The 15200-nt window shown below is 54.8% G+C and overlaps 1 protein-coding gene across 3 annotated transcripts; it reads left to right on the top strand.

Moving 5' to 3' along the window:
* Positions 1-4820: 4820 nt before the first annotated feature.
* Positions 4821-13985, top strand: ST6GALNAC4 (ST6 N-acetylgalactosaminide alpha-2,6-sialyltransferase 4). 3 transcript variants are annotated; one of them, XM_055400467.2, is made up of 6 exons: positions 4821-4976; positions 5392-5478; positions 7001-7186; positions 9577-9989; positions 12038-12145; positions 13283-13985. In XM_055400467.2, the coding sequence occupies exons 2-6, from the start codon at positions 5467-5469 to the stop codon at positions 13533-13535; spliced, it is 972 nt and encodes a 323-aa protein (XP_055256442.2). In that variant the 5' UTR covers positions 4821-4976; positions 5392-5466; the 3' UTR covers positions 13536-13985. The 3 variants fall into 3 exon arrangements, with proteins under 3 accessions (XP_055256442.2, XP_088697260.1, XP_088697259.1); XM_088841134.1 differs by lacking the exon at positions 7001-7186; XM_088841133.1 differs by lacking the exons at positions 4821-4976; positions 12038-12145 and having other exon boundaries at positions 5452-5478.
* Positions 13986-15200: the final 1215 nt, after the last annotated feature.

The raw sequence follows: 15200 nt of genomic DNA on the forward strand, positions 1-15200 counted from the left end.
GGGCTGGTGGTCAGTCTGAGGGACCTGGACACACAGACATCACCGGAGCAGAGAAGGAAATTGCCTGCATAGCCCCTGATCATTCCTCCTCCCTCCTCCAGGAAACTTCAGCCCTACCTCTGACCCCAGTCCAATTCGACCATGCCCAAGGGAGCCTTTCCTCTAGAGCTTCTCTGTGGCCTGGCTGTGTGACCAGGAAAAGGTGCTAAACCTCTCTGTTCCTCAATGGTCTAATTTTGCAAATGGAAATATTTAATTCATTAAATATTTATTGAGCACCTGCTATGTGACAGGCCCTCTGCCGGGGGAATGGGGACCTGGGGTGAGGCGAAATGCAGAGATTCTTCCTCCGAGGAACTCACCATGTGTGTGTGGGGGGAACAGTGACAAAATCCACGTGTGTGACAAAGCCTCGTGAAGCAACATGGGGCCATGGCGCTTAGGGAAGGAGCCCCTATCTAGTTATTTGATGGGAAGGGGGGCTCTAACCTCTAAACAGAGACCAGAAGAATCAGATGCAGCTCTGGTGGTGGTGGGGGGATGGGCGGGTGTCCCAAGCCAAGGCCACAGCAAAGATCTGGGGTAAGAGAGAGCTTGGCATTTGAGAGAAAGAACTATTTCACTGCGGTCGGAGTTTGAGGGTGGGGTGACAGTGTGGTGGTGGGGGGAGCTTTGTGGGCCAATCGCTGGTCCCTGGGGTTGGATGATTCCAGACCTTGGGAAGGTCACTCAGTGACTCAACGCTGCCATTGCATTGGCCATAAGAGAAAACAAGGAAAGACGGCTGGTGGGGGAAGGGAGAGGAAAAGGAAATCTTAGGCTGCAGGGCTGGAGAGTGGGCTGCTGGAATATATATGTAATTGATGTCATCCCTTGCTGTTTGGGTGGCCCTAGGTGATTACTCAACTTTTCTGAGCTGGCACAAACCACGGAGCACTTCTCATTCTGGCTCCGCAGGAAGTTGAGACACAAGTGCATTAAGGTCATCACTAAGAAGGTGGGTGGGTCATGGACGCTGGTGGGAGGGCAGCACAGCAGGGAACAGGGGTTTGGCCCTGCACTCCCTGGGGTCTGGACCCGACTGGGCTGAGTCAGGGCCCGAGACCTCCGCTCATGGAGAGCGATGGTTCAGTATCTACCCACTTTGGGTCTCTGACAGTGGGCTGAGGCAGGGCCTGAAAGGAAGTGGCCCGTCTAAGGCCTCACGAGGCACAAGACTCCTGGCTCTCCTAACTGGCTCACGCAGCACATTATCTAGTGCTGCCTGTGTGCTGGACACTGTGTCGGTGTTGGAAATGCTCTAAGAACATGACTGGCCTGACTGCCCACATGGAGATTAGAGGCTAGTGGGCAGGTGGACCATAAGCAAGACAATGAGTTAATACACAGTGTGATTTCAGAGTGACAAGTCCTCTGAAAAAAATAGATCAAATTGGGACAAGACGGATGGGGGTGTGGTGTCAGATAGAGGGGTTGACAAGGGCCTTCTATAGAGGTGATATTTGAGCTGAATGACCAGAAAGAGCTGGCCATGTGAATACAGAAGTTCAGGTTGAGGATACAGCAAGTGCAAAGGTCCTGAGGTAGGAACAAGTTCAATGCAATTGGAGATTGAAAGGGCAGTCAAGGTGGGTGGACAGCGATTAGGAAGGAGGCGGGAGTTCAGAACATGCAGGGCCTCAGAGATCAGGGTGAGGAGAGAGGACTTTTGCAGGGTCAAATTGAAGAGCTTCATCTGAGGCTGCAGGACTTGCCAGCGTCAGTTCCCCTGTGGATGTGCGATCCTCCTCTGCTCTGGGACCGTTGTGTGTGTCCCTGTCCCCACGCAGTCTTAGCAAGGCAGGATATGCCTCCCTGTGGAAGGAATCATCACTTCACCAGCCATTATGGGTGATCGGTGAATCCATGGGGAACATCTCACCACTTTCATCCCCTTGGAGTTGGGTCCACGGAGAGCGACTGAACTCAGGTGTGCCCAGGTTAGGGTGAGGCAACGCACGGAAGGCTTGTGCTCAAAGGATGCCCTGGGAGCAGGGCCGCTTCAACATCAGCCCTTCCAATAGGATGAGGAGCAGCACGGAGGTCTAATCACCGGCTTCGGGGAATTTGGCTTTGCATGTGGGCTTCCCAGGTAGTGCTAGTGGTAAAGAACCCGCCTGCCAATGCAGGAGATGTGGGTTCAATCCCTGGGTTGGGAAGATCCCCTGGAAGAGAGCATGACAACCCATTCCATATCCTTGCCCGGAGAATCTCTCATGGACAGAGGAGCCTGGTGGGCTATAGTCACTGGGGTCGCAAAGAATCAGACATAACTGAAGTGGCTTAGCACACACACACACACATGGAGTGGATAGCCCTGGAAAGTTGCTGAACTGGGTGCAGGTCCCCAACACAGATACCTTGCTACTGTATCCTCTTAGATACAAAAGATATTATATCCTCTTAGATCCTTGCTATCAGAACCTCTTAGAAAAAAGGAAAATAGAGTTTGAAATAGGACCAGAGCAGGAGCCCAGGCTTTTACAGTGTGACTTCTTTTGTTACTATGCTTCTTCCTTATCTTGTGTGAAACTCATAGGATTTAAACTTAGTAATTCAAGATGGAGTCACAGTGGCCAATGTGAACTTCCATATTAGTTGTTGTGAACTGTCCATTACAGGACTGTGAGTGTCTGAGTGTGATAAATTAACATTGTTAGTTTAGGGACTTCCAGCAGTTAAGATTCTATGCTTTCCCTGCAGAGGGTGCAGGTTTGATCCCTGGTGGGGGAACTAAGATCCTGCATACCATGTAGTGTGGTCAAAAAAAAAAAAGCGTTGCTTTAGATAAGGAATTTGTTTGGTTCCTCAGAAAGACTCTACTGGCACCGAGACTGACAGAGATTAAGACTCCTTGGGGGCATACCTGTTACCCCCTATAGGCAGATCCCTTAAAATGAGACCACAGCGCTGAGTGACTTGAAGGCTCTTTGCTGGAGGACTCCCCGCTGCTGTTCCAGATGGATGCTCTGTTGGAGCAGAAGGTGACTTCCTATCATGTCTGGCATGAGACTGGTTCAGCTGGACCAAAACCTGCTGCTCACTGGTGCTGAGATGGAATCTTCCCAGACTTCTCCTTAGACTAGTTTGTTACCCCCCTTTCTATTTTCCCTACTTTGACTAACCTGTGTGGCCTGCTTTTGTTGTTGTTCAGTCACTAAGTCATGTCCTACTCGTTGTGACCCCATGGACTGCAGCACACCAGGCTTCCCTGTCCTTCACCATCTCCCAGAGTTTGCTCAGACTCATTTCCATTGAGCTGGTGATGCCATTCAACCATCTCCTCTGTCGTCCCCTTCTCCTCCTGCCTTCAATCTTTCCCAGTATCATGGTCTTTTCCAGTGAGTCATCTCTTCATGTCAGGTGGCCAAAGTACTGGAGCTTTAGCTTCTGTATCAGTCCTTCCAATGAATATCCAGGGTCGATTTCCTTTAAAATTGACTGGTTTGATCTCCTTGCACTCCAAGGGACTCTCAAGAGCCTTCTCTGGCACCACAGTTGGAAAGCATAAATTCTTCAGTGGTCAGCCCTCTTTATAGTCCAACTCTTTGCCTCTTTATTATGTACAATAAACCAAGTGACTCATGAATTGAATACTGGTTATGTTTTGTATATCCCCAGTCCTGTGATTCTAGCCTGGTCTTACCGCTGGACCCTGCAACAAAACAGGGGCATTTGGGAGTTGAAAGTAGGTCAGAGCCCAGGCTTTGCAGTGACTGCCCATTTCAAATCCTGCTTCTGCCACAAGATGCCCCTGCACTTTGAGATAGGTTCTATCATCAACCCCCCTCCACAGAGGAGAAAAACTGAGGCTCATCTGAGGTAGTCCAGGTAAGGATGCCAGAAAAAAAGAATACAGGATGCCTAGTTACACTGGAGGACTCCCCTAAAGCTCAAACGGTAAAGAACCTGCCTGCGATGCAGGAGACCGGGGTTCCATCCCTGGGTCAGGAAGATCCTCTGGAGAAGGGAATGGCAATCCACTCCGAGATTCTTGCCTGGAGAATTCCATGGACAGAGAAGCCTGGCGGGCTACAGTTTGTGCGGTCGCAAAGAGTCAGATATGACTGAGCGACGAAAACACACAGTTACACTGGACTTTCAAATTTCTAACATAATTAGTGGCTGCTTTCCTGCGTAGTTTAACCGGTAAAGAATCTGCCTGCACTGCTGGAGACCTGGGTTCGATACCTGGGTCGGGAAGATCCCCTGGAGAAAGAAATGGCAACTCACTCCAGTATTCTTGCCTGGAGAATCCCATGGACAGAGGAGCCTGGCGGGCTACAGTCCACAGGGTTGCAAGAGTCGGACGCGACTTAGCGCTATCTTTCTTTGTTTTCTGAAATTCCAATATAAGTGGGCATTCGTTATTTTACTTGGCGAAATCCGGCAACCCTACCAAGCTTGAAATCTGGAGCTGCCTGAGCCTAAAATCCCACTTGATTGTCCCTGAAGCTCCCCATCCCCATACTTCAGAAATGGAGAAATTCCAGTCCGGACCACAAGAGAGCAAGGCACACAAGCACCCTCCGGGTCTTTCCTCTGGGGGGCCGCCCACCGCACCACCCGCAGGAGCTTGGGAGATGCGCTGAAAGGCGGAAGGGGAGAGAGGCCGGAGCTGAGACTCCGCCCTCAGCCGCTGAGGCCGGGCCCCCAGACCCCGAGGCCTCGCCGCCCCGGCGCACGCCCACCGCGCACGTCCCCCCCGGGGCGCGCTCGCAGGTCCCGCCCCCGGCGCCTGTCTCCTCCCCCCGTCCTCGCAAACCCCGCCCCCGCCGGCGGCGGCGCACAATGAGCTTCCAGCCTCCAGAAGCTGAGGCGACGGCGACGCCTCAGCCCCGGGGCTCCGGCTTCCTGCCCCGTCCGTCCCGCCCGCGGGCCATGGAGCTCCGAGCAACGGATGGGGAGCAGCCGGCGCATCCCCGCCTGCCCTCCAGGTTAGCGCTCGAGCGGGTGAGGGGTCGGTGGGATCTGGCAGTGGGGTGGAGAGCCCTTGTCCCGTCCAGCCCCAGGCCTCTCTGTTAGTGAGTCTGGCGAAGATGGGAGTGAAGGCTCCAGGCTCCTGGTGCTTATCTGACCCAGACTGGATGGGGTGGCCTTGAGCCCTGGGCTTCTCTTGCCTAACTCTTCTTCCCCATCTGTGCAGTGGGGAGATGTTTCAGCTCCTTTAGGAAGAGATTCCAGCTCCTTTAGGATGGGAACAGTGCTTGCCCCGTGTTTGGGGACTTGAGGGCGTGTGATTCCCAGAAGCCGTCTGCCCTGACCCAGGGCTGTCCCCTTCCCTGCCTCAGTATCCCTGGGCAGTTTCCTCGGGGGCCTGGGACCCAGCTCTGAGTGTGTGGGTCTTGGCAGGTCCCTGGCTCCCACCCCTTCCCAGCCTGATCCCTGGAGGCAGCAGCCACCGGGCTACTGAGCGGCAGTGACAGCATGAAGGCTCCGGTAAGTGGCAGAAGGAGGAAGGCTCACAGGGGAGGTGGCTTCCGGCCCAGCAGCCTCACCCCCCACCCCTGACTCCCCACTCCAGGGCTGACTGTCACTTCTGATTCCACTGCTCCTGAGCTGAAGGAGACCGGCAGACCGGCCTCAAAGTCCAGCCCTGATCTGGCAGGCTGTGTGGCCCCAGGCAAGTGGCATTCCCTCTCTGGTTTCAGTATGTTGCTCCTCTTCTGCGTATAATGGAGATAATAGTACTGCCTCCTGTGAGCATCCAGGGGTCACCCAGGTGAGACATCTACCTGGGAGCAGGGTATGTTGTGAAAGATCAATTTAGCAGAGTCTTGACTTTATTCAGGAGCCCCTGGTGAGAGCCTTGAATGTTGTGAGAAGTCAGCTGTGGCTGCCTGAATCAACGTCTCTGGGTCCGTGTGGGGCAGGGAACCAGGTGCCAAGCACAGCTTGAGGCCTCAGGGGCTGAACCCCCTCCTCCACACAGCTGGTCTCACAGAGATTTATTTTTAGGAGCTGAAGTGGCTTGTGGGCAGGAAAGGGAGGGCCTCTGGCAGGATATGCCCAAGGAAGGGACGGGTGGGGGCTACTTTCTCACCTCTGATTTTCAGAGAGCCCCAACCAGCTGCCAGGTGGTGTCTGAGGCCGAGGGACCTGTGTCTTAGGCAGGCTGGGAGACCGGTTAGAGCCCGGAGAGACACAGGTGGTGACCAAGGTGACCCAGCACACAATGTCTGGCCAGGGTTGTGTCCCTCCACCAGCCCCTCCTTGAAGGCTCGGTGGAGTTCTTCACTACATCCGCCAGCCGGGCAGGGGGCCAGAGGGCTTCCTGGTTCACGTGGCCTCTGGGGACGTGGTTTCTGGAGGAGGGAGCCTAAGGCTGCAGCTCTCATTTCTTGAAACTGTTTGCTGAGTGACGCTTCCCTGTATCCCCTTCTACTGTCTGTTTACTCACAGGGTCTGCTGACCCAGGTCGTGATCATCAGCTGGGGGAGGGGGCAGGCTCTGGGTGGACGGGACAGCCTGAACCCGGGATTGGAAGGGAACTGGAGGCCCATCTGCTGGGCCACTCTCCTGTCCCCGTGCGCAGAGCACTTTATGGTAGCCCTTAGGCCGCTGTCCTCGGAGTGAGTTCCCACTGTGGGTAGTATCAGTTTCATACAGGAAGCAGGCCCAAAGAGAAAGCACCTCAGCTTTCTGCTTAAGAGGATGGTTTCTGATTTGGAGACCCCACCCTGCTGCTTCCTTACTGTGTGGCCTTGAGTTACCTACCAATTTTCACCCCAGATTGATTTCCTTATCTAGAATATTGGGATAATAGGGCTTATCTCAGTCATGCATGCTCCAAACCTGACAGCCCAGAGGCAGGCCTGGCTAACAGACTGTGGCCTCTGCTCTTCTGGGAACTACTGAGCTGGGTTTGGACCCATGAGGCTGGGGACCCCAGCGGCAGCTTCTAGGAACTCCAGTGACAGCCCCCACCCAACTCGCACCCCATGACCTCTGTCTCCCCCAGCGTCGGCTCCTGCTCGTCATCCTCTGCTCTGTGGGCTTCTCTGCTGTCTACATCCTGCTGTGCTGCTGGGCCTGCCTGCCCTTCTGCCCAGCCTCCTGCTTGGACCCCCAGCTCTCTATTAACTCCAGGCCCACTGTGCCGGGGCCTCTGCACTTCAGTGGCTACAGCAGCGTGCCAGATGGGAAGGTGAGTTCCCTGGACAGCGTTTTGGGGGGTGGGGGGTAGGCCCAGCCAAGGTTGCCAGGGTTCTCCCCGACTCTCTGGGGGCTGTGAGAACTGTGCTCATGTCAGACAAGCCTGGATCCTGGACTTGGCTCCTCCGCTCAAGCTGACCAGTCCCTTTACCTCTCTGAGCTTCAAATTCTAGGAGGAAATTTTTTTTTTTTCAATTGTGGCTGCACTGCATGGCTTGCGGCATCTGAGTTCCCTGATTAGGACTTGAATCCAGGCCCACAGCAGTGAAAGCGCTGAGTCCTAACCACTGGACCACCAGGGTATTCCTAAACATCTTTTTTTTTTTTAATTCAACGAACATTGCCTGACTGCTCTCAGCTGGGCACTGGGGATAAAAAAGATGAGTTAGGCAGGGTGGCCACCTGGAACTCCTGGTCCAGCCTGGGAGCCAGACAGCATCACATCATGGTGGTGCTTGCAGCTTTAAATTAATAACTGTCCACACACAACCCCTCTGTTTAGCAAGTGTGTATTTGGTGCCTTAGATGTGCTCTGCCTTGTGCTGATACCTGCTGGGGATACAGATCTGCCCCACAGTTGTCCCTCTACAGGAGACAGGGACAGTGGAACCCAGGGGTGACAAGGCAGCTGAGGCCCCTGCCCCGTGGTGTGCACCCCCCCATGCTTGTTTGCCAGGTGAAGTTCAGATTGCTTTACACCGCTCAACCTGATTTCAGCAGCCTGAAATCAGCAGGGTGAGCCTGATTTTAGCTCACCTTGATTTCAGATTTGGTAGGTTTCTCAAAGGCATCTCCCAACAACACCCGGTGCAGGAAGGTCCAAGCTCAGAGTCTGCCAGTTCTCCGAGTGTTGGTCAGAGGGAGGAGGGCTCAGGGACCTTGTGTTGGAGATCTAGTTCAGGTCTTCATCCCTCTGAGTCGCAGTTGCCTCATCTATAAAAGGCAGTCATTGTGGTTCCTACCTCGGTAGGGTTGCTCTGCAGGTCCAACTGCGTGATTCATGGACTGTGTTTAGAATGGGTGCTGTATAAATCTTTGATCAAGATGCAAAAACAGCTGAGTTGGGAGGGACAAACTCAAGTGCCCCCAGGTTTGGCCAAGAGGGACAAATGGCGAGGTGGGCTGGGTAGGCGCCATCCCAGCTTCCATTGTCACAGCTGGTGTTCATTTCAGATGATCAGAGCTCATGAGGACGTGGCCCCAGGATGGCCAGATCCTCTGAGTTTGTTAACAGAGCAGAAAATCTTAGAATGTTGAAAGGGTTGATTTCTGTAAAGGATTCATTGTCTTAAAGACCCTGCAGAACAGGACAAACAGAACACCTTCTGGGGCTGATGGTGACCTTAGATCTAGACAGCCCACAATTGTCAGCTCAGGCTCAAACGGAGGGCAGAATAAGGAAGTCTTGTTCTTTATTGCCAGGGCATGGAAAATGGGGCTACGAGTCCTTAAATCATCACTGTGTCAGACATAAACTGTCCCTGAGTGGGCTACAACTGTGTGTCTTCTATCGGCTAGACTGAGTGTTCCCATATACTTTACGGGCCTCCATAAACCTGTGTTCCCAAAGAGGGCATGGAGGCCTGGGGTAGGCAGCAAGTCTTCTTTCTGGGAACCCTGACCTCCAGTGACAGTTTGCAGACTTGTTGGATCAGTGTCTGCCTCTTATGAGATAATGAGGTGGGTAGGAGGGCAGCTTACTGTGCCTTCAGCCTGTGTTGATCATTCTCTAGGCATTTTTGATCGAATCCTTACAACCTGATCAAGTAGATGCTATTTTCATCCCTTTTTTACAGATGAGGAAATTGAGGCTCAGAGAGACAAAGTAACTTGCCTTAAGCACACACAGCTAGGATGGGGCAGAGCCAGGATTCAGGCTCAGAACCAGAGGTTCCCAATGTTGTCATGGGCTTTTACTTACAAACTGGGACAAGGGAAATGGGAGTTGGGCAGAGGAGGAAGTGACCTAAAAGTAATTCTGAAGAGCTGAGGTTCATATTTACCTAACAAACATATAACTGACTCCTAGTCTGTGCCAGGAACTGCTCTAAGTGCTTTATAAATGTTAACTTATATAACCCTAATAAGAAAGTGCAATGCAGGGCCTCATAGGGCCTCAGCAACAGAAACCAGGACCAGAAATGTGGCTGATGGGGAAGCACAGGGCCTTGAACATAGAATCTTAGCTCTGCCACTTGTCACCGGTATGACCTTTAGAAAGTCATTCCAACTGCCTAACCTCTGTTTCCTCATCTGCAGAATGGGTTGATGGGGTCCTTGGAGCTGATACAGGTGGTCAGGGGTATTCCTAGGTGGAGGAGAAGGCAGGGTAGAAGCTACGTGTCCAGGACTTCCTTTCTTTCTCTCTACCTCCCCCTGCAGCCGCTGGTCCGAGAGCCGTGCCACAGTTGCGCTGTGGTGTCCAGCTCAGGCCAGATGCTGGGCTCGGGCCTGGGCGCCAAGATTGATGGCGCTGAGTGTGTACTGCGCATGAACCAGGCGCCCACCGTGGGCTTTGAGGCAGACGTGGGCCAGCGGAGCACCCTGCGGGTCATCTCCCACACGAGCGTGCCTCTGCTGCTGCGAAACTACTCCCACTACTTCCAGCAGGCCCGTGACACGGTCTATGTGGTGTGGGGCCAGGGCAAGCACATGGACCGGGCGCCGGGCGGCCGCACCTACCGTGCACTGCTGCAGCTCACCAGGATGTACCCCGGCCTGCAGGTGTACACGTTCACCGAGCGCATGATGGCCTACTGCGACCAGGTCTTCCAGGACGAGACAGGCAAGAACCGGTGAGCGCGAGCCGGGGGGCTGGCCTGCTGGTGATCTCCCTGACAGCTGGGGGCCTGCCTTCTCCAGGAGCTTCTGTTCCATTGAGGGTCTGCTCTGTCTGGCACTGGGACTCAGCAGTGATAGAGGCAGGCGTGGTCCTGCCCTCTTATGGGGACAGGAATGAGAGAGACTGTCATCGTCGAATGACCATATAGACGTTCCACATGGCGGTGAAGGGCATTTGGCCTCACCAGTATATACTGTGGCGGGGCAGGGGGGGCTTGGTGGTGGTGGTGGTGACCATTGTGGGGCCATGGCAGGGAGCTCTTCTCTTTGGAGGGGATGCTCTGAGACCTGAATTGGTTTCTGATGTCCCTTCCAGAAAATGAAAGTAACAGTGGCAGTTCTAACAGCCCTTTTTGTGCACCAGGTACTGAGCTAAGTACTGTTGCCTTCAAGATCTCATTTTATCCAACACCCAAAAGAGCACTTGAACTCCTGTGGCTTCCTCCTCTGCACACTGGCTTCTCCCCCACCTCCCCAGCTCAGAAAATACAGCCATCAGCCTCCAGTTTTTTAGTCAAACACTCGACTTTGCCCTCCACTCCCCTTGTTTCATCACCTGCCATGTAGGATAGGCTCTCGAATCTCCTTCCTTGCCCACGGGTACCTCCTTGACCTAAGCCACCATCCTCCTCTGTTTTTTGGTAATATTTTAATTTTTTTATTTATTTGACTGTACCCGGCCTTAGTTGCAGCACACGGGATCTTTGTTGTGGCATACAAATTCTTAGCTGCAGAATGTGGGATCTTGTTTCCTGACCAGGGATCGAACCCAGGCCCTCTGCACTGAGAGCACAGAGCCTTAGCCACTGGACTACAGGGAAGTCCCCACACGCCCCTGCACTTGCAGCACCCCCTGCAGTCTGATCTCTAAGTGCCCCAGTGAGTTCATCCCACCAGTCATCTGGCTTCACCCTACAGCAGCTTCGCATCACATGGAAAATAAAGTCCAGACTCCCACCTCCTCCCCTCCCCTGGCCTTCGTGCCCTTGCGTGGTCTGCCCCTGCCTGCTTCTGTGGCCTCATTGTCCGTCGCTTACTCTGCTCCAGCCACACTGGCCGTGGGCATCCACACGGCTCTCACCTGCAGGCCTTTGCACGAGCCGTTCCTCCCCGCAGATCCTCCCTTGTGTTCAATACGAGTGGAGTTTCTCCTTGGCCCCTTCTGGAGGAACACCTCCTACCTGACATCCTTCAGCCCATTCTTTTGTTTCCTTGTCTTCCCAGCAGGTCTCTTCCAGCTGCCCCCTTCCTTAATGTTAGCTGGGTGGGGCTGCTTCATGACCAGCTCAGGGCTTGGGGGGTATTTAGTTTGAACGGCTGAACCACCCCACAGCCCTTTAGTAGAGCCTGAGATGAATGAATGGCCATCGGCTGGGAAAGTAATCAGTACTGGTGCTTTGAGAGAGGCGAGGCCAGGTCCGGCTCCAGGGTCCCATGCTCTGAGTTGGGGGTTGGGGCTTGAGGGAGGAGCTGGGCTGACAGTGTTCCTTCTCCATCACCACCTATAGTTATCCCCATGTCACCTGTGGGTCACCGAGGCTCAGAGAAGTTCATAAGCAAACCGGGTGCCCCGGAGCAGATTCAGGGGTCAAGCTGAGACTGCTTGACTCTAGACAACCCTCTTCCTGCTTTTCAATGGCTGTGTTTCTGCTGCTTTCTGCTGTCTCTGCAAGCTTGGTCCCTGAGATGTGGAGAGGGTGCGACCAGGGCTGATGCATCATCATTGTTAGGGGCGTGGTTTGCTCAAGTCCTGTGTGGATGGGTAGAAGATGAACAGACCTGGGTTGGCACCCACGCCCACCTCTTGTCAACTGCTGGCCTTGGGCCGGCTCTTCCGGCTCCCCAGGGTCCCCCAGAGCCTCTCTGTGGGGGCCGAGGTGAGAAGCCCTTGACTGGGAGGGGAGCCAGTGCTGTGCGGTGAGCCAGCTGAGGCTGGGGCCACCTTGCTTCCAAGTTGAGCTGGGGATGTGGCCAGCTGACTGTGCGTCCCTCCCCTGGCCAGGAGGCAGTCCGGGTCCTTCCTCAGCACCGGCTGGTTCACTATGATTCTCGCCCTGGAGCTGTGTGAGGAGATCGTGGTCTACGGGATGGTCAGCGACAGCTACTGCAGGTCAGGCCAGCCAGGAGCCAGGCGGCGGGGGGAGCACACCGTGTTTGGGCCCTATGCTGAGGGTGTGTGGGCTTCCGTGTGAGTAGCCAAGGGACAGATGGCCCTTGGGCCTGGTACCCAGTGGGAAGGAGCCCAACCTGTAGAACAGGCTGGGTTCCAACCTCCGCTCTGCCTGAGTGGCCTTGGGCCCGGCTGCCACCTCCCAGGGCAACCATTTTCTCAGGTCAAAGAGAGCAAATGACCACACTATCCTCAGAAGCTTGTGGAAAGATTTAGCAAGAGAATGACCTACCGAAGTCCTCACCCCAGCCTCAGGGCTGCTGTGCGTGTCCGTGATCAGCTGTTACGACTAAGCTTTGACTTGTGATGTTGTTCTAGTTCAACACTGTCATAGCTCCCATCACTTAACTGAAGGGGGCCCACATTTTCACCCTCTGTTTTTTGAGGGAACTTTTTTGCTGAGCACATGGGCAAGATGAAAGTAGCCCCTCTCTACCAGGGCGCCTGGCCAGACTGCCTGTGAGTCGGTGGGTATGCAGGCCTGGCACTTCCATGCTGCGGGGAACCAGGGGTCCCTCAACCGTGAGTCCGGCACCAGGCACTTTGCATTTTTTGATCTGTGATTTTAGCTTCCCTGGTGGCTCAGACAGTCTGCCTGCAATGTGGGACAACCCAGGTTTGATCACTGGGTCGGGAAGATCCCCTGGAGAAGGAAATGGCAAGCCACTCCAGTACTTTTGCCTGGAAAATTCCATGGATGGAGGAGCCTGGTAGGCTACAGTCCATGGGGTCATAAAGAGTCGGACATGACTGAGCCACTTCACTTTCACTTTCAGCCAAGAAGGTAGATGTCACCATCCCCATTTTACAGATGGGTTATTGAGGCTCAGGGCGTTTGTCTTGGCCTAGAGTCAACCAGCTCGCAAGAGGTACAGCCAGGGCTTGAACCCTCGGCCTTTAGAATCCTCGGGGGCTGCCCTGTTCCTCCTTTATCTGTCTTGGCCTCCCTTGGGACCAGGCCTGGGGGACTGTGTGGTCCGTAGGGCTGGGTGAGGGCTGGTCCTGGCAGGTGACAGGGTCTGGCAGGAGGCGGGAGAGTTGGGGTGCCTCACACCTGTCCGTCTTCCCCACCCACAGGGAGGAGCGTCACCCCTCGGTGCCTTACCACTACTTTGAGAATGGCCGGCTGGACGAGTGTCAGATGTACCTGGCGCATGAGCGGGCGCCCCGCAGCGCCCACCGCTTCATCACCGAGAAGGCCGTGTTCTCTCGCTGGGCCAAGAAGAGGCCCATCGTCTTCGCCCACCCATCCTGGAGGATGCAGTGGCCCCATCGCCACAGCGCCGTCACCAGGCCTCTGTTGCAGCCACACTCTGCCAAAAACACTTAATTTATGGATCCTGCCTCCTGCCACGTGCTGAGCGGACCTGAGTTCGCTTCCAGCCATCCCCTTGGGGACACTTGGAGCCATCTCGGGCTTCTAGACTTGGGGAGAGAAGAGGAGGCCTCTGGTGACCTTTGCAGCCTCCTCCCCACCCCTGCTCCCTGAGTAATCGGAGTCTTCATTTTCAAGTTCTTCCCACCTCTGAGTCTGTCCAGTGGCCTTTGCCCCGGGGGCTGGTGTCCCCCAGTCACCAGCACTATGAATTTCGACCGAGCGCCAGCCCTGGTCCTTCCTCTCTGCACTCCCTCTCCAGCTGCCTTTGGTGCCACACTTCCCAGGCTGGTTGCCCTCGGCGGGGCAGCCTAGAGCTTGGGGTTCTTTGGGTGAGGTGGGGGGCTTTGAACTGTGACTGCCAGGGCCACCTCTGGAGTGTACGGGTAAATGTGTTTTCTGGAAGCCTGTCCGGCTATTGTCATGTGTCTGAGGGTGGGAACTGGAGCTTCTCTGCTCACCACAATTCCATGACCTGTTGCCTCCTTGAGGGGAGACCTCCAGCCAGGTGACCTTCTGGCCATCTAATCTGCTTGCCTGTTTCTTCCTCGAGAGCCTATCTTTTTCCCCACCAGCTCAGGGTGTGTGGCCCCATGGCCACACATAGCCCAGGAAACGCCCCAGATCAGAGGCTTCCATGGGATTCCCACCCTGCACTGGGAGAGGAGTCAGGGTGGGAAGAAATTCCCCCACATCACTTTCCCGTCCTGGTTCAGGGTCAGATTCCGAGGGCCTGGCCAGTTCAATTCCCAGTTAACTCTGGAGTTCATTACACTACCAGAAAGGAAAGTGGGGGGCAGGCCTGGGGCTTTCCTTCTCTGAGTAGCAGTTCAGTCACCGGTAAAGTGGAAAAGCAGACCCACCATCAAACAGGGGATGGACGGTGTGCAGCCATCCTGGGGTGGGGTTAGAGTTAACCCAGTTCACAGATGACATGGAGCCACCGGGTTGAGCCAGGATGCAATCCCAGGTCTGAGAGCTGCAACTGAGTGTCTTTGCCCCCTGCACCCGGTGGTTGGAAAGAGGGCTTCACTCCCCCTCCCTTCTTCCTAACTTCCTCCCTTTTCCCCATTTCTGGAAACCAGGAGACTAATGGTGGGCCAGGACCCCAAGGTCTCAGCTGGGATGGAGCCCTTGGGTTCTAGCTTGCAGCTCCAGGGCTCAGCCAGTTCATTGACGGGTGACCTGTGCCCAAGTTACCTTGGGCACCAGGCTTAGCTTAATGTTCTGCAGTTTCCACTTGACACTCTTTTATTTTTTAAATTAACAAAGGGCTACACCTTTTCATTTGGCACTGGACCTACCAATCACGTGTAGCCATAACGTTCCTCTCCCACGCCCAACCTTGTCAGGAGAGTCTGGAGACCTGGCATTTGGCCCACAGGCCTTTTGTGCCCTGCTGCCCCTTACCCAGTGCCCGGTGACCCCAGAAATCTCTGCAGGCTTGGGAGGAGAGCCCTGAGATGGGGAGGCAGGGAGCCATGCTGTGGGAGGCAGCAGGCTGGTGGCCAAGCCACAACTGCTGGCCTGGCAGTGGTGAGTGTTTCTAAGCTGGTGTTGGGCAGAGGTAAGGGGCAATGTGACCTCGCAGTTGGTGGCGGGGCAAGGGGGGAGATGGGG

The sequence above is a fragment of the Moschus berezovskii genome, chromosome 11 (assembly GCF_049115385.1).
Source record: "Moschus berezovskii isolate FMDL1 chromosome 11, NW_MosBer_1.0, whole genome shotgun sequence".
NCBI classification, from domain to species: domain Eukaryota; kingdom Metazoa; phylum Chordata; class Mammalia; order Artiodactyla; family Moschidae; genus Moschus; species Moschus berezovskii.

Excerpts from the sequence above, each read along its gene's own strand:
- ST6GALNAC4 (XM_055400467.2), top strand. Across the intron at positions 7,187-9,576 it reads GCAGCGTGCCAGATGGGAAG|CCGCTGGTCCGAGAGCCGTG; the intron begins GTGAGTTCCCTG and ends CTCCCCCTGCAG. Across the intron at positions 12,146-13,282 it reads GTCAGCGACAGCTACTGCAG|GGAGGAGCGTCACCCCTCGG; the intron begins GTCAGGCCAGCC and ends CCCCACCCACAG.